The sequence below is a fragment of the Hemiscyllium ocellatum genome, chromosome 21, assembly GCF_020745735.1.
Source record: "Hemiscyllium ocellatum isolate sHemOce1 chromosome 21, sHemOce1.pat.X.cur, whole genome shotgun sequence".
Classification (NCBI taxonomy): Eukaryota; Metazoa; Chordata; class Chondrichthyes; order Orectolobiformes; family Hemiscylliidae; genus Hemiscyllium; species Hemiscyllium ocellatum.
The window spans coordinates 17,624,986-17,651,069 of record NC_083421.1 but is presented as its reverse complement, the minus strand read 5'-3'; the positions used below and the strand labels follow the sequence as shown (position 1 = coordinate 17,651,069).

Below are 26,084 nucleotides of genomic sequence, written 5' to 3'. Positions count from 1 at the left end.
AAGATTCATCATGTTCCTCTCCTCAGTAAAACTGATGCAAAGCAATCATTCAGAATCTCACCCATTCTCTCAGGTTCGGCCCACAGTCTTCCTTCGTTATCTTTTAGGGGACCAATCCTTTCTCTAGTTACCCACTTGCTTCTTATAGAAGAGTAAAATGCTTTTGGGATTTTCTTGATTCTGCTTGCTAAAGCTATTTCATGACCCCTTTTAGCCCATTTGATTCCTCGTTTAAGACTTGTCCTACTCTTCTGATAGTCCTCCAGGGCCCATTCTGTTCCTAGCTGCCTGGACCTTATGTATGCTCCCCTTGGCTCGTCGTACAATTTCTGCTTCGTCCATTGTTCACGAATCTTGCCTTTCCTATCCTTTGCCTTCAACAGGACCAGCCTATCCTGCACTATCTTTAACCTATCTTTGAAAGCCTCCCACATATCAAATGGGATATTCAAATAGCTGTGTCCAATCCACATTTCCCAGCTCCTGCCTAATTTTGATATAATTGGGCTTGGCCCAGTTTAGTACTCTTCCCTGAGGACCACTCTCATCTTTATCTACGAGTATTCTAAAACGTACAGAATTGTGGTCACTGTTCCCAAAGAAATCCCCCACCGCAACTTCTACCACCTGTCCTGGCTCATTCCCCAATACCAGGTCCAATATGGCCCCTTCCCTGATCGGGCTATTGACATACTGCTCTAGAAAACTCTCCTAGACGCTTCTTACAAATCCTACCCCATCCAGACCTCTGATGCTATGTTTATCCCAGTCAATGTTGGGAAAATTAAAATCTCCCATCACCACTACCCTATTGCCTCTACATCTTTCATCTTTCCATAATCAATTTACCTATTTGTTCTTCTACCTCATGCTCACTGTTGGGAGGCCTGGAATACAGCCCCAACACAGTGTAACTACACCCTTCTTATTTCTCAGCTCCACCCATAATGCCTCACTACCCACGACCTCCATAGTGTCCTCCTTTAGCACAGCCGTGATATCATCCCTGACCAGCAATGCAACTCCACACCCTTCCCCCCTCCGCCCCCCCCGCCCCCTTTTACTTCCCTCCCTGTCCTGTCTGAAGGGTCTATATCCTGGAATGTTTAGATGCCAATCATCATGCCCTTCCTTCAACCAAGTCTCTGTGATTGCAGTACGTCATATTCCTAGACACCAATCCAAGCTCTAAGTTCATCTGCCTTACCCACTATACTCCTTGCATTTCAGGCCACCAGTTCTTTTGCGCTTATCCGCTCTCTGCCTACTCTTCCCTTTATTAATGCTATCTTCATGATTCTTACAGTCTCCAGTCTCTACCTCGCTGCCTACTTGTTTTCTCTTCTGGTTTCCAGTCTCCTGCCACATTAGTTTAAAACTCCCCCAGCAGCAGGAGCAAAAATTCCCTCAAGGATGTTGGTTCCAATCTGGTTCATATGTAGACCGTCCATTTTGTAATAATCCCACCTTCCCCAGAACCAGTCCCAATGTCCAACAAATCTGAACCCCTGTGTCCTACACCATCTCTCAAGCCACGTGTTGGTGGGCGGCACGGTGGCACAGTGGTTAGCACTGCTGCCTCACAGCGCCTGAGACCCGGGTTCAATTCCCGACTCAGGCGACTGACTGTGTGGAGTTTGCACGTTCTCCCCGTGTCTGCGTGGGTTTCCTCCGGCTGCTCCGGTTTCCTCCCACAGTCCAAAGATGTGCGGGTCAGGTGAATTGGCCATGCTAAATTGCCCGTAGTGTTAGGTAAGGGGTAAATGTAGGGGTATGGGTGGGTTGCGCTTCGGCGGGTCAGTGTGGACTTGTTGGGCTGAAGGGCCTGTTTCCACACTGTAAGTAATCTAATCTAATCTAATCTTCATCCTGCCTATTGTTTCATTTCCACGCTGGCTAGCACATGACACTAGCACGAGATCACTACCTTTGAGGTCCTCCCCTTTAACTTCTCCCCTAGCTCTCTTACTTCATCTTTCAGGACCTCTTCTCGTTTTCTGCTTATATCATTGGTGCCTGTACGCACCACGACAACTGGCTGTTCCCCCTCCCCTTTTAGAATGCTCTGCACCGATGGGTGACATTCCTGACCCGAGCACCTGGGAGGTAACATACCATCCGGGAGTTCCGTTTTCGGCCACAGAACCACCTATCTACTCCCCTCACAATAGAATCCCCTATGACTATGTCCCTACGAGTCGTTTTCCTGCCCTTCTGAACAGCAGTGCCCAGCACAGTGCCATGATTCTGGCAACTGCTGCCCTCGCCTGGTGAACCATCTCCCCCAACAGTATCCAAAACGGTATACCTGTTTTGGAGGGAGATGACTGCAGGGGACACCTGCACTGCCTTCCTACTCTTTTCCTGCCTTTTGGTCACCCATTCACTGTCTCCCTCAGCAATCCTAACCTGCCGTGTGACCAGTTCACTAAACGTGCTGTCCACACCCTCCTCAGTATCGCAGATGCTCCACAGTGAGTCCATCCGCAGCTCCAGAGCCATCATGCAGTCAAACAGCTGCAGCTGGACACACTTCTTGCAAGTGAAAGAGTCAGGAACGTCAGACACGTTCCTGAGCTCTCACGTCAAACAAGAGGCACATGCCACAGGTGTGAGGTCCCCTGCCATTGTAAGCTTATATTTAATTGGATTGTTTGGTTTTAGTTGGTTCATATAAAGCTATGAAAATGTAACGTAAGGCTTTTATTTCTTTCTTATAGTTCTGAGTCTTTTTCTTCCGGTTAGAGGAGGGGGCGGGAGGAGATACTACACGCGTAGTATCTCAGGTTTAACCACTGCCCAAATATAAATTAAGCCCTTATTCTTCCCAGCAGCCCTAGCTTCACCTCACCTTCTCTCCTCACCACTATCTGTACGATGTACCTTGTACACCAACACTAATTTAGAGAACCAAGTCTCTCTTTGAAAGCCTAAGGCACTAGTCTAGCTTTATCTGAGGCATCCATCTTGATGATATGTATATCGGTGTGATAAACATGGCTGTCCCATATGTAGACCTTCTGTATTGAGTTTAATTAATTTGTGGGACGTGGGTATCGTTGTCTGGTCGATCTCCAGTTGCACATATTTATCAAATTCTTTCCAGCTTTCCAATTCTTATAATTGAGAAGTTGATAAAGGATACCAAATTAATAGTAGCTGTTAAACATTCTTAATTGTGAGGAGTTCAAATTCTCCTGAGATTCCCAGGTTGTTCCTCAGTCCTTGTTCTTATCAAGCAATGATCTCTGCTCCTTCTCTGATTTCACTGGAGAATACAATAAGATCTCCCTGGGTTATGACTCTTGACTGAAAATGTGTTGCTGGAAAGGCGCAGCAGGTCAGGCAGCATCCAACGAGCAGGAGAATTGACGTTTCGGGCATGAGCCCTTCTGCTCCTTGGATGCTGCCTGACCTGCTGCACTTTTCCAGCAACACATTTTCAGCTCTGATCTCCAGCATCTGCAGTCCTCACTTTCTCCTTATGACTCTTGACCTCTGCCCAAGGCCATGTTTACTTCCAGGTCCAATTTCAGAACTCATATTTTCTGATCTTCCACATCTTTTACAATCCCATGAATCTTACTCCTGTCCCTCATTAGAGTCATACAGCATGGAAATGGACCATTCGGTCCAACGAACCCATGCTGACCATAATCCCAAACTAAACTAGTCCCACCTGCCTGCTCCTGGCTCCAAACCTTTCCTATTCATGTACTTTATCTAAGTGTCTTTTCAATGTTGGAACTGTGTCCGATTCTACCATTTCCTCAGAAAGCTTATTCCCACGCAAACCACCCTCTGTGTGTTTAAAAAAAATGCCCCTGATCTTGAAATTCCTCCATCCTAGGGAAAGGTACCTACCATTAACTCTATCAGTGCCTCTTGTGATTTGCATATAGCCTGTTTTATGTTTGCTGGTGGCTTTCCCTTCAGTGATAGCAATCCCCCATTCATTAGCCTTGGTCCTTATGGTGCTGACTTTGAGCAATAGCCTATCTCGTTAATCAGTATCATTTTGTCCATACTCTGTCAATCCCTCATCTGCTGTAATCTGCTTATGGGCTGTGTATATCAAGTGCATCATGCCTCCTCACTTTCTCAGTCTTGTTCATACTCTGTAAGAATGTAATCTGTGCCAGTGATCTGCAAGGAACACACACTGACAGCCTGATTGCTTGGATGTGAATCACTGGTTTTTCTCCCCATCACATCCTATGATGTAAAGTGACCTTTGTGATCTCCTCTTTCATGATATATGGGGCGGCACAGTGGCTCAGTGGTTAGCACTGCTGCCTCACAACACCAGGGACCTGGGTTAGATTCCACCCTCGGGTGATTGTGAGGAGTTTGTACATTCTCCCTGTGTCTGTGTGGGTTTCCTCCCTGATATGCAGGTCAGGGTGAATTGGCCGTAGTAAATTGCCCCATACTGTTAGATGCATAGTCAGAGGGAAATGGGTCGGTGTGGACTTGTCGGGCCAAAGGGTCTGTTTCCATACTGAAGGGAATCTTAATTTAAAGATATCCCTTCCCCTTGCCTACACTATATTTCTGATGGCTTTATACAAAATTTCCTCTGAAATCTCACCCTTTAGTTCTGTTTACAGGGTGTTTGAATGCTCCATAAAATTGGAGTTAGTGTTTGAAAAACGAATACAACTGAGATGGTCTCTCAATACCAAAGAATATTTTGGATTTTTCTCAAAAAACAGCTGATATGGATCGTAGCCCCAACAGTTTGCAGCAAGTTCTTTGCAAGGATCGACAAGGCAGAGTTTAGATTTTCAGGAAGAAACTAACTCCACTTAGTACTCAGAGTCTACCCATGTTCAACACCTTTGTGCTTACCCGTAAATCTCTGGATCACCCAGAGTTGTTAATCTCCAAATACATTGCTTTCAACCTTGAATATGGTTTTATAAATTCTTCACTAGAAAACCATCTAGCTTCCCAAATTTATCAAAGTTTGACCATTTCTTTAATACGTCAACTTTCTTAAATTTTGTCCATAAATTTGAATTGAATTTCCAGACCATCCTCCGTGTCGGATGTTTGAGGCTGGAGTTCCAGGTATAAAGACTCTTGGCCCTGCCTTTCGTTAGAAGCATTAGTGCCAAGGCCATGACCTGTTTCTTCCCGTGACGAGGAAGTAACCCCTGTCATTTCTCTACTTCATTGTCCGGTCAGTCATGAGGTCCGGTCTCACAAGGCACTGGTGGGGAAAACCTATTCAGACTTGTTTGGAGAAGAATAACTAATTCCAAATGCAAATTAACTCAAATCACAACCTTTGTCTCAAGGAAATCTTAGTTTCCAGTGTTTAGGCAGCCATCCTGTGCTGCCGCTGTTAATCGCTTCTAACCCAAGCTGCTCAAACGGAAATGGAGAGACCTGAACTGGTCCAGTCAATAAATTCTCTTCACAAAGTTCCCTTGTGCTCTCTCTACCCCAGCTCTTCATCACTCTCAAACAGTTGATTCCATGAAAAATGATTTTTACGACATACCTTTGTAGCTATCACATCCTGAGGTGGATCTTGACCCGGTCCTTCTAGCCCAGAGATAGTGACACTGCCCTGCACCACAAAACCCACAGGTTCCATGTTTTAAGTATCCAGCTATCAATTATCTTCTGATTCTCACCTTAGCATCAATTACTTGCTATACTAACACAAGACTGATGTGAAGCAGTGTCCTATCTGTGGACCAGAAGGTCCAGGTTTGAGTTTTGTCCAGCACAGAGGTATGTCAGCATATGACAAAATAGGTTGATTTTATTTTTTAAAAAATTACCATTCATTACTTTCAACATGCACTCCTTCCATCACCAATGCTCAGTGACAGCTGTGTGTATCCCATTGCAGCAGCTCCCCAAGCGTCCTCAGCTTCCAAATTCATGATCTCTACCACACAAGATGAAAGACAATAACAAATGGGAGCACCCCCAACCACCCACAATTTCCCCTCCAATTATCTGACAAAGAACAAAGAAAGTTTACAGCCCAGGAACAGGCTGTTCGGCCCACTAAGCCTGTGCCGATCCAAATCCCCTGTCTAAACCTATCACGCAATTCCTAAGCATCTGTATCCCTCCGCTCCCCACCTACTCATGCATCTGTCCAGACACACCTTTAATGAATCTACAGTGTCTGCCTGTACCACCTCTGCCGGCGTTCTAGGCACCTACCACCCTCTGTGTAAAGTACTTGCCGCGTGTATCCCCCTTAAATTTTCCACCTCTCACCTTGAACGCGTAACCTCTCGTTATTGAATCCTTTACCCTGGAAAAAGCTTGTCTCTATCCACCCTGTCTATACCCTTCATGATTTTGTAAACCTCAATCAGGTCCCCCCTCAATCTCCTTTGTTTTCATTAGAAAAATCCTAACCTACTCAACCTGTCTTCATAACCACCCTGACCTGGAAATATATCACAGTTCCTTCACAGCCGTTGTATTGTTCACTCCTTCAGTCGTGGGCTGTCTTGCTGTGAATTCATGGCCTTTAATGATGGCTATAGTGTTGGAGATTTTATACTATTGGAATGAAGTGAATGTTTACCAAGTAGAATTTAAGTAGTGCACTTTTTTGTTTACTTGATTTATTGAGACATCAGAAAGACCACTCTATGGAAGCTAGATGTGAAGTTCACTTTTTTTGAAACCAGCTGGGTAAGCTTTCCAATTGGATGCAAAATTGTGTTCTGCCAGTAAGCCAAAGAGATGGTGAGGGGTTGTTTTACAGACTGAAGGCTTGTCACTAGCCTTCTCGGTGTTCCACAGGGAACGGTGCTGCGTCCACTTCTGCTTGTCATCTATATTCTCATCTCAATCATTCATACAAAAGGCATGGTTGGTCAGTTTATGGATGACACCAAAATTGATGGTGTAGTGGACAGTGAAGAAGATTATCTAAGATTACTAAGAGATCTTGATCAATTGGGATAATGGGCTGAGGAGTGGCAGATGGAGTTTAATTTGGATAAACGCAAGATATTGCATTTTGGAGAAACAAACAAGGGCAAGTGTTATCTTTGAAATGCAAGGTCCTACCCAAGGCCTTACTTTTAATTGTATAAGTTCGTGAATCAGAAATGTTTCAAAGGATATCGACCAAACGCAGGCCGATGGGTCTAGTTTAGTTTATGGTCAGCCTGGACTGGTTGGGCCGAAGGGTCAGTTTCTGTGCTGTATGACTCTAAGCAAAGATGCCAAGTATCTCTCTAGCTGTCCACCTGTGCATCCAATACGCATCAAACACTCCCAGGACTGGAACAGCACCAAGTTCGGTACAGAGTAAAGTTCCTTCCACAATGTCTGTATCAAATACTCCAGGAAGAGTTACAACTTTGGGTTAGATACAGAGTAGAGTTCCCTCACGTTATCCCCATTAAACACTCATAACCAGGAAGAATTCTTTGTTTATTCAAGCCAACTCCATATGTGTTTCCTGACACCATTGTAACAGGGGAATTCCGTTCAGTCCTTTTAAGTTAATGACAAACAGGTTCAGACACAGTTCTTGTGCAAGGTTTTTTTTCTATTAACTGAACTTGCAACAATCTCTGGCTTTAATGATCTATTTGAGCCATAGCTGAATGTTTGGGGAGAAATTCCATACCTGCTCTGTGGAAAGGTGCTTCCTCCAGGATCAGTTCAGTGAATGCCAGTCCCCTGCCCATCCCCAACTCCTCTTCTCCAACTATTTATCCAACTCTGGGCACGCAGAGTCAGGCTTCTATACAGAGAGAAATGTGCTGACTTATCTACTGACTCTGTGCAATACCTTGTTTTACAATGTGTCTGTGAAGCACCTGGGACATTTCACTGTGTTGATGGCACTTAACAGATTGGAGGTATTGTTCTTCCTCGTATCATCGTTCCCTCATTTGTCTTCTGCTTCTTGAACCTTCCACCAATTAGCTCTATCCTCATTCCTCATGATCTGGAGATGCTGGTGTTGGACTGGGGTGGACAAGGTTTAAAAAAAATTTCACAACACTAGGTTATAGTTCAACAGGTTTATTTGGAAGCACTAGCTTTCAGAGTGTCGCTCTTTCATCAGGTGGCTGTCCTGCTGAAGGAGCAGCGCTCCAAAAGCTCGTGCTTCCAAATAAACCTGTTGGACTATAATCTGGTGTTGTGTGATTTTTAACTCATTCCTCATGATTTTGAACATCTCAGTAAATATCTCAACCTTCCCCTCCAAGAGAAACAGTCCCACCTTCTCCAAACCATCCACATTGCTGGCTCCAGTGATGAGGAACCTCATTGTGAATTTTTAATGCACTCCTTCAAATCCTTATTAAAGTGTAGTGCCCAGACCTGGCCCCAAAGATTCATCTGAGGCTAGTGTTTTCTGAAGGTTCACCATAAGCCTCTGTCTTTGTATTCCATGCTTTAATTACAGAAGGCCGAAAGTGGCTTTGTAACCACTATTTTTCAAACTGTCTTGCATCTGTCAGCACTTCCTCCACAGATATCCCCTGGTCCCTTTGCTGCTGAGCCCCGTTTAGATTTTGGTAAGAAGAATGAGATAAAATGAAGATTACAATTCGATCACTACACACTGCTCTGCATTTACCACCTGTCTATTCATCCGGTCTGATATTGTCCTCCTCTTAGTTGACCCAAGTTTGTCATTAATACAACTGAGAAATGCAGACATCCTCTTACCAATCGCTGGCTATCATGTTGTTTACAGACTGGAAGGAAGTTTGACACTCTTGTAATCTTGCTGTCACTCAGCCAGTCACATTTGAGCTTTATTGCAGTTCAATGTAGAATGCCTAAGGGAAAGGAATGTAAGTATAGCATTGGCTGCCAGTATTGTGTACTTCCTGGTCTCTGTTCCTGGATCTCCATTTGATTTTAAATGTTTGTTCCTTGTTGTGCAGCTTTCTACACCAGTAAATACGGCTACAAGATGTGCCTGCGTGTCTATCTGAATGGTGATGGGGTGGGCCGTGGAACCCACATGTCTCTCTTCTTTGTTATTATGAAAGGAAACTACGATAGTTTGCTGAGGTGGCCTTTCAAGCAAAAGGTGGGTTTGTGTTCTCATTGGCCAGTGGCTGTAGGTAGTGACTCGGGGTTAAATGTTCTTGTATTCTGCATGCAGGTCCTGGTATAGATACCAGGGTTCAGTGTTCACTGTCGCAGTATTGGTAAACGGTGAATACTGGAGGATTGGGGTCTGCTGAAGAGGAGCTGAAAAATGTGTAGCTGGAAAAGCGCAGCAGGTCAGGCAGCATCCAAGGAGCAGGAGAATCGACCTTTCAGGCATAAGTCCTTCTTCAGGAAACGTCGATTCTCCTGCTTCTTGGATGCTGCCTGACCTGCTGCGCTTTTCCAGCAACACATTTTTCAGCTCTGATCTCCAGCATCTGCAGCCCTCACTTTCTCCTCTGCTGAAGAGGAGGGTTGTTGGCGGGAGGTAATGATGATGCAGTCTGTCACCCACGTTTGGGAGGGGGGGGGTGGTGGGGTGTGATATGGATGGCGGGGGTAATGCCTGTTCCTGAGAGGTGGCGGTGGAAGCTGGGGTTGGAGTTGGTCACTGTGGGAGGAGCAGAGGTGGACAGTGGTGAGTTTCGGTTTCTTAAATGCAGAGGAACTCTACCTCATGTTGGCCAAGTGACAAATATTGGCAAAGATGGCAATGTGAGTTCAGTAATGAGTTACTGATAGTGGGATCTTGCTGTCGTCTCTTGTTCATGGCCAACACTGGTCACACGTTGGAATGATGATCTCAGTGGCTGTTTTGAATCTCCGGTGTTCTTTTCCCCTGCAGGTGACTCTGTTGCTGTTGGACCAGACTAACCGTGAGCACATCATCGATGCATTCAGACCGGATATCAGTTCCTCCTCATTCCAGAGACCGGTCACCGAGATGAACATTGCCAGTGGGTGCCCACTTTTCTGTCCACTTAGTAAACTGGACAGCAAGAACAATTACTCACGTGAAGACTGCATTTTTATCAAAGCCATCGTGGATTTAACTGACCTGTAACAGAACTTTGATCAGACACTGGAATGGGCTGCTGTCCACTGTACAATGCAGCAATAGTTTACCATCCCAGTGGCACTGTGCTGCTGGTCACAGTGTAACTGTGCTGAGTACCATTTCCAGGTGACCTCCATAGCTTAGACTTAACCCACATTCTTTGTTGCTGGGTCATTATTCTGGAGCAGATCAAGCCACTGCCATTAAACTAAGTAATGGCTGGTCTGTACTTCTATCATTAGCAGATGGGAATTATCTTCTTCATTGTACCCTTTGTTAATTGCATAGTAGGCTGGCATAGTGGTTCGCATTGCTTCCTCTCAGTGCCAGGGACCCAGGTTCGATTCCACCCTCAGGCGACTGTGTGGAGTTTGCACATTCTCCCTGTGCTCTGATTTCCTCCCACAGTCTAAAGATATGTAGGTTAGGTGGATTGGCCATGCTAAATTGCTCACAGTGTCCAAGGATGTGTAGATTATGTGGATTAGACATATGAAATGTAGGATTATAAGGATGGGGGGGGGGGGGTGGGTCTGGGTGGGATACTCTTCGGAGGGTCAGTGTGGGCTCGATAGATTGAATTGCCTGTATCCACACGGTAGAGATTCTATGATTGTAATCAAATGAGTGTGGAGCCAGTTCTGCAATCTGTACTGTTATTGGTTTGTATCTCCCCATTGCAAGAGCTTCTTGTTTATTGCAGACTTTTCAAAAACAGGAGGATCTTTCTTTCACAAACACAGTTTGTGGCCATTAAGATGAGAGAGAGCAGTTTGAGACAAGGTGCAGTGGATGTACCTTTGCCTTTCCCCTTGCTGAGGCAAGTTGTAGTCAGTGACGCAGCGTATCCTCACAACAAGGGATTCTGCTCGGCAGGGTGAGCTGGGAGTGAGTAGTTCCCTGTGGGAGAGGAAGAGCTGCTATCCTTGTCGTCCCTGTTCCCAGCTCTTCAGCCACATAGTGAGCTGCAGAGTTAACCTGGAAGAGGACACAGTCCCCTGTGGTCATGGATTCACCTGCTGAGCCAAGTACACAATGTGCCCCTTCCAACTTCTCACTAATGCAATCTTATGCCGTTTATGCATTGCACCCAGAGCCGAATTTTCACATTGTCCGCAGCCAGTCACAACGTGGAGAGTGAGGCTCACGCTAAGACCACCTGGACAGTGCCCATTAATAATGAGGTGGCGTCTCTAACCCTGAGCTGTGTAACGAGTTGGGCATTTAACTTTGAAGGTGTTTCCTTGCCTTGGCAGTGATGTGCACCGTGGAGGTAACACACTTAAGAAGACAGGATGTAGTTGCCAACAATTCCCAAACCACTGAGCTCATACCACAAGCCAGAAGCTTGACTCAGCAATGCTCAGAATCCCTCCATCAGGACTTTGTTTGCTGGTTGTGTTCATTTACCCATTTATATTGTAACAGCCTCTAGCTCATAATAATTTATAATGTTTTGCATATAAAATAAGTTCTACACAGTAGCAATGAATTCTAAGAGATGAAGTGGCTACTGAGAATAAATGGAGGTCTAAGAAGCATAATTCCTTCTGATGTCTCTGGATAGGCCAAGGCTTCAGTATGGAAGAGTTTCAGCAGGGTGCCAGCTCTGCATGCTCCACTAAGTGAGTTCAGCTGAGCAATGAACAGGCAACAAACTGGTCCGATCCTGATCTGAGGGGGAAAGAGGAGATAGGCAGCTGGTGTTTGGTGGGGCCTCTGTTGTGAATCTCACAGCAGAAAGGGAGAGACCTCATTGGCTGTAAGAATGGGCAAGTGTCCAATATGACCTGGCTCACTATTGCTTACCTTGTCCTTTAAGTTGTATGTGGTACCATTGGCCAATGCATGATGAATTGCTATTGGTCAGAATGTACAGTGTTAGGTGACCATGTGAGCTTGGTGAGTCAAGATACTGGGAGACTTCGTGTTCAGGAAAATATTACCATAAATCTATTCACGTTAATAGGGAACATTTCCAACTTTTCCATCGGGTGAATCTGTGGTTTTTGGAAAGTTCCCGTTAGGCCAGAATATGACCATTGGGACTCACTTGGTTGCCTGTTGTAAACCACATGGACGAAGTAGTATGAATCTCCAACCTTGGGATACTCCGCTGTTAGGGAGGGGAGAGAGAGAGGTTGCTGCATTGGGGTGATTTCCCCGATGAACTCTGTGCATTCTGGGAATTTCCCAGTGGCCAGGCTGTAGTTGTGAAAGCAGAGTGTTAGTGATCAGTCCTGATGTGAGCGATTGCTGACCAAGTGGCACTGCTTCTACAGCTTCACCTTTCAATTTGACTGTTTGTAGGGATTTGCAATGTTTTCTACATGTACTGCTGCCCCTGTCCGTGGTTGTACGATGACTGAGAGGACATTGTGGTTGGGGTGTGATTGATGGAAAATGTAATTAAATTGAGCAGTGAGTTTGAGTTCTGCAGCTTTCCAGCCAGGTGATTGACTGTGAAACACATGCTGGTTCTTGCAGGCAGTAGGTGGGAATGTATGAAGAAGAGTGTTTTTCAGGGAAGCAGTGGGCTGAACAGAGCTGTCAGTTCAGTACCATTCTGTGACTTTGTGATATGGAAGCCAGGAGCAGGGTATTGTGTATTAATGAGGTAGGGAGCAGGGGTAGGCTGTGGTATTGTGTGTTAGAGGTGGGTAAACAACAGCTGGACAATCCATTGTGAGATCAGAAAGCAGGGCTGAGTGTTTAATGTCACTCCGTGTAGGAGTGGGTTAGGTGTAAAATTGTGCCACCTAGTTTAGAGGCAGATGTGTAATGCAAAGCATGTGTTCTTGTGGATACCAGCTGGGAACTGCTATTAAAATAGAATCCCAGTAAAAGCACCACAGCTCCATCTCTTTACAACCCAGCAATGTCCTGTTGTTGACTGCTGGAATGTGTGGGTCACGCTTCCTCATTGGAGATAGGAGGATCTGTGGGCAGTGGGAACAATGCTCCCTTTCCTCCTGGGGATTCAGGAGTGAATGTTCTATAAGAACATGTGCTTTATTCAGAATGGATTGTCTCTGTTATTGGGAGTAACAGTTTAAGGCGAGTCAGACATATTTAATAGACTCAAGCTTCTTTAAACTGAAGTCATGATCCAATGGTACTCCTTCAGGCCTGAAGGCTGTTGTCAGTTGACTTCCTGGATTTTGTATGCAGCAGCATTCCTTAACTTTAATATTACAGCTAAATAATTTTAATGAGGGAATGTGCTACTTTCTCAACTACTATATCTTGCAGTTAGGGTTAGCATATTGACAGGACTGTGAGTAAACAATGGCATTAGTCAAAAAGGATTTGAGTGTCAAACTATATCAAACGCAGTATAATTGTGGGCAGAGATCCTTACTGTTTGGCCAGTGCTAACTGATGGAAATCTCTGTAATGGGTGGATGAAACCAAAAGCACAGTGCCACAAACATTCCAGGCTCCAGTGACAGTGAAAGCAGGACTGAGAGAGTCTCCAAGCTGGGCTCCTGGTATAACACAGGAGGCAGCAGGTCATTGAAATAAATGGAGATGTGGTGCTTTTATTAGTTTTTATTTTATTAGCATTAATAATAAACCAATAAAAGCACCACATCTCCATTTATTTCAAACAGTTGGCAATAGGACGATGCTGAATTATATTACGTGGGCCACACATCCTGATATTGAAGATAATGGGAGCTTGTGTGTGGATCTGTGGGAGCATTCTCCCTTCACTCCTTTACAGACCATTTCCTCCTGGGGATTCAGAACATGTGCTTTATTCAGTATAGATTGGGTCTCTGTTATTGAGAGTAATAGTTTAAGGCTAGTTGATGGGGATCAGACCTATTTAATGGACTTGAGCTTCTTTAAACTCATGTGTGTACATGAAAGAGAGAGAGAGACCTGTATGTTATGGGTGTGAGGGAGAACGAGACTCTTACACTGTGCATATGATTCTACACACACATCTCCCCCTCTCTCACACAGTGTATGTAGGATGTGCATCTGTTGCATTCAAGGTATGTGCTCTTGCTGTACATACATGATAGTACTTTCTGTTGGTTGCTGATCTGCACATATCACCATAAGCACTTAATGAAAATAAATCAATTTTCTTTATAACCAATTTAAGTGATTTAATTGTACCATTAGCCAAATATCGTCATTGTTGCTGAATATTAGATTTTATTTATTAAGAGGTTCAGGACACTCTCCAAGATTGGGGCATCTGGCGAAAAACAATTTAGAAAAGCCAGTTGGATTGTTTGATTTTTGTGTAAACTATTTTCCATCACTCAACATAATACAGAGAGATGGAAGTGTTCCTCAAAGAACGAGAGTATCGTGTCTCAGTTTCATAGCCCATTTGACCCCCTGGTCAACACCAGTGTTACTGCTCCATACCTACCTCCTTGTGGCATATCAGTTGGTTTTCTCTCACGTTGCTTTTAAACCAAGTTACACATTCTGCCTAATAATGGCCTCAGGGTTTGGTTTCCCACTTTTCCGTCAGTTCCTCAGCCTTCTCTTGAAACCAAAATAACCTGAGCCTGTTCAGTCTTTCCTGTTCGACGCACAATAAAAAGTGTAACTATATTCTTTGCCTAACATGGAGCAAGTCCTTCCCAGTAAAGGAGTGGGAGTCATTCCGCAGTGTATGATGCTGGTAGGTGAACCAAGGGTTCAGGTGTCATTAAAACCAGCTGGAACTGGCAGAGGACTAGAACATGACACAAACATGGCGTTGTTTTTAACTATGCAAGTATTTATTTTTCACTTCATACAGAACATTGTGCTACATGCAATGCATGGCTGGGACTAAGAACCTGGGTCAATGACTTTTTTGGGTTGGTGGCTGGAGTTTAAAATATAGACGAGAACAACAGTTGCTAAGAATTTTCAGGAGCTCCTTAAGGTAACAGGAAGTTAAACTGGAATTTCTCACTTCATTCATGGCAGCGAGAAGTGTAATTGCTCATAATTTTTGTCTGATCAGGTATTGTCTGTGCTTGGGAAACATTGGTGCACTCTAAGAGAATGTGCTATTTCAACTTAAATGGCAGAGTGATTAAAAAGGAGTAATAGTAACTTCTGCTATTTCAGCTGAACATCTTCCATTTGCTTAACAGACCAACGGATGAGGTTCAGTCTATGAACGGAAATTGCCCAGGCTTCCTGTTCCCTTTCATCACTCCAGGAGCACTAGCTAACTTCTTAAAAATGTTTAGTGTGGTGTTAATCCAGTGACATAGGTGTAAGTGTTGCTGTCATTTACATTAGCAGTCACCTTCTCCAGGTAAGTGGGAATGATTTGTAATCAGTTCGTCAACTTTTACTGGTTTTAATTTTAGTTTTTGTTCAGAATTTACTGTAGTGAGGTCCTTGAAGTTTATTCTGAGGATCAGTGTGTCTGGGATTGGCTATCCTGGTTAATTATATTTGACTTGTTGCTAGACAGATCACAGCTGAGGGATGAACAGCTGACATTGAAGCAGGATGCTGTGGGACTAGTCACACGTAGGCCAGACTGGACAAGGATGACATATTTCCGTCCCAGCTGTTATTTTTAATGTTGTTAGAAGTGACTGTGAAGCTGTTAGATTGCTATTAGAGAAAGGAGTAGACTACTCAGCCCCATGATACTCCTTGGCTTGGCCTTGACTCACTACCACGCTATTCTTAGGTTTATTTTTCAAGATCCAATATTCATCAATGTTAATGTTGAACAAACTAAATGAATGAACAGCCACAAGTCTCAGGGGAGCACCTACTGAAATTAAAGTTTCATTAAACAATGTAGATTCTCAAATTGCCAAAAGTCTTGAAGTGTTGGATGTGAGCTCAGTTAGATTGAGGGCAATGATTTTGCTGCTTTGCTCTGGTTTGATCATTAACTTGCTTAGTTGGTACCACAATCATTCTGGTGCTATAAGCTTCTTTAGACATGAGGGACAACACATGCAAACTCTCACTGTCTACATTAACAAATTCTCCAAGGTGGAAACTGGGGTTGGGCAGACAGGTCTGTCTCTCAGTCAAATAAACAGACCTGGTTCAGTAACCAGCCCATAGCTTTGACGTTGTCACAGCAACTTTAAACCACGTGAGAAAATGTCTTCCTGAATCTGTTCAGGGATATAGAATATAAAGATTTTTCTTTTATGTTTTACATTAGAATTACAACAAGGCAAAATCAATTTTAAAAGCAGAATTGTAGCCCTAAGGAAGAAGCCCCAGCCCAAGAAATCAGGGTGGTTGTGTTGTCTGTGATAGTGCATGAGGTGAACATTTAGCTCAGTGTTGGTTGAGGGTTTGGCAGCTGATGGTTACTCACTGAATTGGTGGCACAATTCTGTGAGGCTGAGCCAACTCACCAAATAAGGAACTGGAGGTGGTTCAGCTGTAGCCTGGGTCATATCACCCAAACGTGTGAGCAAACACCCAACAACTAGAGGGACAAGGAGGATACTCACAGTCAGATAAACACACGATTGAACATTCTCCCCTCCACTTGCCCACTTCCTGAAGGCAGGAATTCCAATACTGAGCTGGTACACAACCAGTTGAGAACTGCCAAAGTCATTTCTTACTCAGCCAGAAGAAAGAGAGTTTCTTGCGATTGGGTTTGCTGCTGACAATGCGGAGGACGCGGGGTGAGCGCCAAACCTTCAAGGTGCAGTCGTCACTGGCTGTGATCAACATCTCCTGGTCCACGGGACTGAAGGCAACAGAGTTCACCACATCATCGTGCTGCAGTTTGGCCAAGCAGATGTTGTAGTGTCGGTCCCAGATGTAGCCATGTCGGTCCTCAGCACCACTGCCAGATAGAGACAGATACAACGTTAAGAAACATCCCCGAGGCCAACCCATCCCCCGACACCGGGCCTGAGCCATCGCATCCCCCCACGACACCGAGCCTGACCCGACCCATCCCACCCCCTGACACCGAGCCCGACCCACCCCCCACTGACTCATCGCTCGACATGGGGCCCGAACCCTCACTGACCCATCCCCCCGACGCTGGGCCCGACCCCTCACTGACCCATCCCCCCGACGCTGGGCCCGACCCCTCACTGACTCATCCCCCGACACCGGGCCCGACCCCTCACTGACTCATCCCCCGACACCGGGCCCGACCCCTCACTGACCCATCCCAACACAGAGCCGGACACGTCACTGTCCATCCCCCTCCACACAGCCAGACCCACCCCAGTACATACTGTTGCTGAGGTGTTGCTGATGGAGGGAGTGGATGTGGTCTATCAGTAAAATGCACTGCAGAAATTCACCAAAGATCCTTACACAGCACCTCCCAAACCCACAGCTGCTTACATTGAGAAGGACAAGGCGAGGAGTGACATGGGAACATGATCACCTGCAAGCTCATCTTCCAGTCTCTCACCATCCTGACTTGGAAATTTATCGCTGTTTCTTCACTGTTGTTGGGTCAGACTACTGGAATTCCCTCCAAAGGGCATTGTTGGTCTACTTCAGGAAGGCACCTCACCATTACCAAATGATGGTCAGATTCCCTCTTATTGGAGATGGTCATTGCCTGGAATTTGCGTGGTGCCAATATTACTTGCCACTTTTCAGCCCAAGTCTGGATATTGTCCGGATCTTGCTGCTTTGGACATGGACTGCTTCAGGAATGGTGCTGGAAACTGCAGCCATTAATGAATATACCCACTACTGATCTCATTAGTGAAGGGAAAGGTCATGAAGCAGCTGAAGATGGTTGGGCCTGGGACACTATCTGCAGGAGTTCCTCAAGGTAATGGCTCCCAGCCACAATGGACTGGGCAAACCTGCAGTTTGTTGAATATCAGTCAATCAGAGCCGAATTTCCTTTTGATTTCTATTGACTACAAGGTGGCAATCAAACAGCATTTGAGCAAGCAGGGAATAATGGAGCCCTATCAAAACTGTAGAGTCATTCAGCACAGACATAATGGGCTGAAGGGTCAGTTTCTATGTCAACTAATACCAAACTACACTAGTTCCATTTATCTGCATTTGGTCAATAGCACTTAAAATGCCCATGCATAGTATACTCAGTCTTGCGAGTACCTATGTCCACCACCCTCTCAAACAGCATATTTCATATTTCTATCCTCCTCTGGGTGATCATTGTTTTCTCAGCTCTCCTCTCAACCACTTGCTCCTCACCTAAAAGCTGTGCTCTCTCTGATCGGAGATCCATCTGTCACGTGGCAGCTATCATCACAACTCTCCCTGTCTCTGCTTCTCAGCATTTTGTCTAGTCGATCAGATTCCTCTGCTCCAGGGAAAACAAACCCAAACCATCCCGCCCAGCCGGAGACATTCCATTTCAGGCAACATCATGGTGAATCTCGATTGCACTAGAGGGTGTGCAGACATGTCCTTCCAATAGTGTGGTGACCAGAACTGCACACAGTATTCCATAATGTTGTATCAAGTTGGAACAAGACTTCCTTGTTCCTATATTCTATACCCCAGATAAAGGGAAGCACCTCATATGCTGCCTTCACCACCCTGTCTACCTGCTGTACAAGTCCATTGTTCTTTTTCAGAGATCAAAGTTCCTTTGTTCCTCAGTACTCCCTACCATTTATTGTGTATTACATCTCCCAAAAAGGACGGGTATAATGTATCACCTAATACTTACCAGAACTACATACTACCTGCCACTGCTCTGCCCAATTTACTAACTCATCAATGTTAGGGTGGCCTCTTCACTATCAACACCACCACCAATTTTCATGTCATCTGTAAACGTAGTTAATTATAACTTCTACATTCACATCCAAGTATTATAACAAACAGCAAAAGTCCCAGCAGTGAACTCTTTGGTACATCTCTGTTAACAACTACAGTGTCCTAGAACAGTTTGGCCAGGGGCCTAAGTTAACCAGACTGATGGCATAGCCCACAGGCCGTGCTAGCCCCAGTGTGATCAGGTGAGTGTTTGCATCAACACGGTGACCTGGATTGGCTTCAGAGTGAGAATTGTGAGCGGGTGGACCCCAGGATGTTGCTCGGCTGAAATGCAGCGTACATCTTGGTGATCCCACCTTCAAGAAACATGCAGCGGAGACAAGTTTAGCTCTGCCTGAGAACAGGTATAACTCCCTCAGCCAAACCGAGGTAGTTGTACCAAGCTATACAGGTGTTGTTACTGAGTCAGGGCCTGGTGACCATCCCTGAGTTAATAGAGAGAGATATGGATTCTTCCTTGTGACTCTCACTACCCTGACTGTACCAGCCCTTTCCCCCACTCCTCCTGAAGGATGAGCAGCCATTGTGGCAGAGGAGGTCAGGCTGCAGCATCTGTGGAATCTAAAGAGAGGATCAACAAGGGCAAATCAAAACCCAATCCGTTACCTGGCAACGTAATCTCTGCTGACATCCAGGAAGATGAAGAAGCACTCGTCATTGGGGGTGTAGGCGGTGTGTGCCCTCAGAGTTTGAGTGACTTCCCGCATCGTCTTCAAGTCAAACACGTGGATATCAATCTCCTCGGCAATGGGTGGAGGGTTCATCGGATCACTGATGATACAGTTTTTGGGCCAGGCTCGACTGTTCACGTATAAATACCTGTGAGGAAGAAGAATGCAGTATCAGAACCACAAAGCAGTGAGTAGTAGAGGAGCTGATGTGCAAGCTGGTGTCTCTAATACCATTCACAGTCTTTGCATGCTTTGGCAGAATGGAGAGGGAGGACTGACCTGTGATCTGGAGACAGACCCATGCCTATGATGTGACCGTGGACATCAATCGTGTAGTCCAATGCATCAAAGAACTCGCTGGAGCTTCGTTCTTCTCCTAACACAGGTCCTGATGTCGTCATATGTTGAGGCAAAATTTGTTTAATACCTGCAATGACAAGAGTCATATAGTCCTTCAGCATGGAGACAGGCCCTTTGGCCTGAACTGCTCCATGTTGACCAAAATCTCCATCCACCCACGCTAACCCATTTCCCTGCACTTGAGCCATCTCCTTCTAAACCTTTCCTATCCATGTATTTGTCCAAATACCTTTTAAATGTTGTTAATGTACCCGCCTCATTCACTTCCACTGGCAGCTCATTCCATATATGTACCACCCACTGTGTAAAATAGTTGCCCCTCAGGTTCCCTTTTACACTTTCCCCTCTCACCTTATTAAACTGACTAGTTTTGTCCTGCTCCATAATTATTTTGGGACCAGTGACCATTGAACTTAACAGAACTAAGTGCTCTCCCGCTGACCCCGTCCTGCCCAATTTCCCAAGTGCGGGTCGAGTTTTGCCTCTTTCTGAGTAGAACCCTCTATGTACTGCTTGAGGAAACTTCCCCGAATGCACTTAACAAATTCTACCCAATCTAAGCCCTTATCGCTATGGCAGTCGCAGACAGAGTTTTGACAAATTCGGTGAGATAATCAATTCTAGAGAAAATAGTCCTGGGGATTTGGGTTTGAACCTCACCATAGTAAGTGGTGAAATTCGAATTCAATAACTAAAACTTGGAATTAAAAGCTGGTCTCACTGCACCTATTAATGGACGCCATTGTCAGTAGTTATAAACACCAATCTGGTTCACTGATATCTTTCTGGATAAGAATGATAGCATTTCTTCTCTTACAGACCTACAGGTGACTCCAGACCACAGCAATGTAGCTGACTCTTCACAGCCCGCTGAACTGGCTGACAAACCACATAGTTCTAAACCAATGAAAGATGGACGATAAATGCTGACCCAGACAGCAATACTCATAAACCGTTAACAAGTACAAATCAATTCAAAACCAGGGACAAGTATGCCCAGTACATTTGTTTCCACGTGCTCCTTGGATGTTTTGACTGGGCAGAGACAAGATTATTTGGTATCTCACTTGATATCTGATAATACCAACCCTGTTTCTCTCCTTTGCCCAACATCCAAACTATAGACTTCAAAACAATAAGGATCAAAAAGCTCCCTTTCAGATGTTCTGGTTTTCTCCCACAGTACAAAGACAGGACTAGATTGGATTGGGATATCTGGTGGGCATGGACGAGTTGGTCTGAAGGGTCTGTTTCCATGCTGTACACCTGTATGACTCTATGCGCAGATTAGGTGGATTGGCCGTGGGAAAGCAAGAGGTCTGGGTGGGATGCATTTCAAAGGGTCAGTGTGGACTCAATGGACTGAAAGGCCTCTTTCCCTACTGTAACACTGAATAAATCATAGCTGTTCTGTTTTGGGCACTGCACGTTCGGAAAGACGTGAGGACATTGGAGCAGGTGCAGAAGAGAATGACAAGAATGGTTCCAGGGCCAAAGGGTTTCAGCGATGAGGCTAGAGTGGAGGAGCTGGGACCACTTTCCTTGGAGAAGGTCAGTTCGAGGTGTTCAAATCAGTATGGAAAGTGAGCAACCCATTGGTGGAAGGATCGAAAAGCGAGGCCGCAGATTCGGGTGACTGGTCTTGATGTCAGCATTGCTCCTTTTGCCAATGTCTTCATGCAGCAAGTGGTTAGGATCAGAGATGTAGAGTCACTGAAGCTCTCACAGAATCCCTCCAGCATGGAGGAGGCCATTCAGCCCATTGAGTCTCCACTGACCCTCCAAACAGCATTCCACCCAGACCCACCCCCCTACCCAATCCCGTAACCCCACATTTCCCATGGCTAATCCACATGGCCTGCACATCCATGGACACTCTGGGCAATTTAACATGGCCAATCCACCTAACCTGTTCCATCTTTAGACTGAGAGGAAACCGGAGTACATAGAGGAAGCTTATGTAGATACAGGAAGTACATGCAAACTCCACCGTTGCCCAAGAGTAGAATTGAACCCAGGTCCCCATCACTGTTAAGCAGCAGTGCGAACCACTGAGACACCAAGCCACTCCTTTCAAAGCAGTGTTTGACCAATTTCTGAAGAGGAAACATTGGTGAGGTTACAGGGAATTGCAGAGCACTGGCACAAATACAATGGGCTAAATTGTCCCCTTATGTGCTGTAATCACCCTATGGTATTATCTACCTCTCTCTGTTACCTACTTTACAATGGTCCTTAAAATCTACCTCACTGCTTGAACATCGCATCTGTTTTAGACAAATGTTACTTCATCATTGTTCCTTCCTTGGGACAGTGCAGTATAAATGCAAGCTGTTCACCATCACACCACCAAAACCCATACTGGTGACCAAGAGCTCGCCGCGAGAGTTGGTAGCTACCTATTTGATGGGGAGTATATGTAAGGCTTCCTGTGGTGAAGATCAAGTACTTTTTGTCTGAATTTGTCTGCTGTTCCAACAGGAGACTCGTGTCAGCTGGCTTCGTTTTGGCCTGTAGGAAAAGTTCTGCCACCCTTGCTTCAATTTGTTTTTCGTCCATCAGGGGCTGCTCCCCATCGGAGAATACATTCCCGTCTCTCTGTTCGCCATCCTGGCTGCTGACCATGACCTCTCCTGGGCTCTCATCCCTGTGCTTTGCTCTGGTGCACACCTCGTCCTCGTTGTCACTGCCCAGGTCAAACACTCGGGGGCTGGAGTCACTCGGCTGCTGCTCGGAGCCCAGCAGCAGGTCGGGAGTGTTGTGACGACTGCAGTCTGCCACCATGACTGTGCGAATGGTGCTGGCGTTCAGATTCTGTAGCTGAAACAGCCTCTTCACCACGTTTATATTCTCTGATTCGATATCCTAGAGTGAGGTAGAACATAGCATTAAGACTCAAGATAAACAGGCAACATGCTAGCCCTCAGCACTCAGACCTCAATGTTACACATGGGCTAAAGCAGAACACTGTGGATGCTGGAATTGGGCAACAGAAACAGGAAATGCTGGGAGTTCAGCCTTTTGGGAGAAACAGACAGTGCATGCTTGAGCTGCTCCACCTTGCATCAGAACACTAAAGAAACACAGTTAGGAAAAGTATTGGACAGGAATGAGCCAGCTCTCTATCAACAGATAGAGTGGACCACACAGAGGGTGTTTTTAGGGGAGCACTGAAGTGCAAAGACACGGAATTAAAATGAAGAATTGCAAAGATCTGAAACAAAACAAAAACAGAAATAGCTGTTGAAACTCAGCAAATCTTGCAGCAACTGGGAAGAGGGAAACAGCGTTTCACGTGCTCTTCAGAACTCAACTTCAAGGGTCACTGGACTCAAAAACCTAACTTTGTTTTCTCTCCACACACCTGCTGAGTTTCTCCAGCAATTTTTGTTTTTGTGCAGAGGCTCAGGAGTGTCCTGGGTGACCAGAGAGTACGGTGCCAGTGATGGAGAATACGGTGCCAGTGATGGAGAATACGGTGCCAGTGATGGAGAATACGGAGCCAGTGATGGAGAATACGGAGCCAGTGATGGAGAATACGGTGCCAGTGATGGAGAATACGGAGTCAGTGATGGAGAATACGGTGCCAGTGATGGAGAATACGGAGTCAGTGATGGAGAATACGGTGCCAGTGATGGAGAATACGGAGCCGGTGGTGGAGAATACGGAGCCGGTGATGGAGAATACGGAGTCGGTGATGGAGAATACGGAGCCAGTGATGGAGAATACGGAGTCGGAGCCAGTGATGGAGAATACGGTGCAGTGACGGAGAATACAGAGTCAGTGACGGAGAATACAGAGTCAGTGACGGAGAATACGGTGCCGGTGATGGAGAATACGGAGTCAGTGATGGAGAATACGGTGCCAGTGATGGAAAATATGGAGTCAGTGATGGAGAATACGGTGCCGGTGATGGAGAATACGGAGTCAGTGATGGAGGATACGGAGCCAGTGATGGAGGATACGGTGCCAGTGATGGAGGATACGGTGCCAGTGATGGAGAATACGGAGCCAGTGGTGGAGAATACGGAGCCAGTATTGGAGAATACGGAGTCGGTGATGGAGAATACGGAGCCAGTGATGGAGAATACGGAGCCAGTGGTGGAGAATACGGAGCCGGTGATGGAGAATACGGAGTCGGTGATGGAGAATACGGTGCCAGCGATGGAGAATACGGAGCCAGTGGTGGAGGATACGGTGCCAGTGATGGAGGATACGGTGCCAGTGATGGAGGATACGGAGCCAGTGATGGAGAATACGGAGTCGGAGCCAGTGATGGAGAATACGGTGCTGTGATGGAGAATACAGAGTCAGTGACGGAGAATACAGAGTCAGTGACGGAGAATACAGAGACAGTGACGGAGAATACGGTGCCGGTGATGGAGAATACGGTGCCAATGGTGGAGAATACGGTGCCAGTGAGGGAGAATACGGTGCCAGTGATGGAGAATACGGTGCCAGTGATGGAGAATACGGAGTCAGTGATGGAGAATACGGTGCCAGTGATGGAGAATACGGTGCCAGTGATGGAGAATACGGAGCCAGTGGTGGAGAATACGGAGCCAGTATTGGAGAATACGGAGTCGGTGATGGAGAATACGGAGCCAGTGGTGGAGAATACGGAGCCAGTATTGGAGAATACGGAGTCGGTGGTGGAGAATACGGAGCCGGTGATGGAGAATACGGAGTCGGTGATGGAGAATACGGTGCCAGTGATGGAGAATACGGAGCCAGTGGTGGAGAATACAGAGCCGGTGATGGAGAATACGGTGTCGGTGATGGAGAATACGGTGCCAGTGATGCAGACTGTTCACAACTAGGAAGCCTCAACCTGAAAAGTTTACTCTCTGTGGCAAAATTGTCAAGCATAGAAAAAGGCCTTTCAGCCCATCATACCAATGCTGTTCAAAAACAACCCCCCTGACAATTCTAAACCTGTGTTTCCAACTCTTGGCCCATAGCCCTGTGCGCCTTGGCATTTAAATTCTGACCAACAGTTATGAGGGCTTCTGCCTCTACCATATTTACAGGCAGGGAGTTCCACATTCCCTGTTCTTTCTGAGTGAAAACATTTTCCCTCACATGTCTTTTAAACTGAGTGCCCCCTGCCCTGATTATATCCTCCCTGGTCAATCAGCCTTCTATCAAGGGGAAAGGTAACTTCCTGTCTGCCCCTCAAACCTTCAAATATTTCATAGATAGGGTAATCAAACTCTCTTCACAACTCAAACTCTCCAGCTGAGACAACATCCTGGTCAATCTCTTCTTGACCTTTCCAGTGCTATCATATCCCTCCCATAAACATGCATTTCAGAACCACAGACAGTATTCTAACCCCAGTGATTTCTCTCTATAGTTGCTTCCCTGGCCCTTGGTCCCTTGCCAGGCCTCAGATGTGGATGAACACGATAGAGGAAATGAGGGACTTTCGAGAAACGGTCATTTTGGGTACTAAAGAGGCAGCACCTAGTTCTCAGAATTTTGTGAAAGCCTTTGAAGTGAGAAAGGCAGTTTCACTGATGACGTTCGATGAAGAATAGAGGAGTCGGGTTCCTTCTTCCTGAGACCCACTGGGAACCCTTGATAAATCTAAAGGTGGGACCTGAAGGCGAGGAAACAGTGTTTTTAGGGATGATCGTGCTGCTCCCGTATCCACTAAGGTTTAGACCTAACGGTGTTAAATTAACTAACAAAGGTCTAAGCTTTCTGGAGTAAAAGGCAAAGATTTCTTAAATCAGGATGCAGGACAATGGCTCACAGACTCTCGGATATTGAAATATGAGATAATCCTAATAGAACAGGATGGCCTTGTGTTAGTCACAGACAGCTGCTTGAATCCAGCTGCATTTCTGTGGCGGAGAGAGAGGGGTAGCCCCTGGCATCCCAGAACATGACTGCCTTGATATTACTGAATATCCGACTAAAGTGCGAATGAACTTAAGAGACGTACTGTTGCATGCGGGAGCTCGGTTGTTTATCGATGGGTCCTCCCGGATGATTGAGGGTAAAAGGCACAGTGGATATGCTGTAGTAGACGGGATAGAGGGAAGCGTTATCGAGGCTGAAAGACTGCCTCATGGCTGGACTTGTGAACTCTATACCCTAGAAAGAATTCTCAGAACCTTAGAAAATAAAAAGGAACAATATGTACAGACTCCAAATATACGTTTGAAGTGCACATACCTTCGGAAAAAAAAAATTTGGAAAGAAAGAGGACTGATAAATAGCAGAGGAAAAGAACTAACACATGAGGAATGGATAAAACAAGTGCTGGAATCCCTATTACTCCCGAGAGAAATAGC

At 45.7% G+C, this 26,084-nt stretch overlaps 2 protein-coding genes across 8 annotated transcripts in view; one reads left to right on the top strand and one right to left on the bottom strand.

Moving 5' to 3' along the window:
- The window catches only part of traf2b (Tnf receptor-associated factor 2b), a 59,695-nt gene extending 49,177 nt beyond the window's left edge, over nucleotides 1–10,518 (top strand). For all 6 annotated transcript variants that reach the window (XM_060841715.1, XM_060841718.1, XM_060841712.1 and 3 more), the window contains 2 exons: nucleotides 8,898–9,046; nucleotides 9,794–10,518. In XM_060841715.1, coding sequence (XP_060697698.1) covers nucleotides 8,898–9,046; nucleotides 9,794–10,012 — 368 coding nt within the window. In that variant the 3' untranslated portion in view covers nucleotides 10,013–10,518. The remainder of the gene's footprint in view (nucleotides 1–8,897; nucleotides 9,047–9,793) is intronic.
- A 4,234-nt stretch (nucleotides 10,519–14,752) lies between these two features.
- fbxw5 (F-box and WD repeat domain containing 5) overlaps nucleotides 14,753–26,084 on the bottom strand; it is a 185,912-nt gene continuing 174,580 nt past the window's right edge. The window contains exons 6-9 of one of the 2 annotated variants that reach the window (XM_060841241.1): nucleotides 22,182–22,647; nucleotides 19,702–19,849; nucleotides 19,358–19,570; nucleotides 14,753–16,808 (exon numbers count right to left, since the gene is read on the bottom strand). In XM_060841241.1, the coding sequence (XP_060697224.1) occupies nucleotides 16,571–16,808; nucleotides 19,358–19,570; nucleotides 19,702–19,849; nucleotides 22,182–22,647 (1,065 nt within the window). In that variant the 3' untranslated portion in view covers nucleotides 14,753–16,570. The remainder of the gene's footprint in view (nucleotides 16,809–19,357; nucleotides 19,571–19,701; nucleotides 19,850–22,181; nucleotides 22,648–26,084) is intronic. The other variant, XM_060841242.1, reaches the window with a different exon arrangement.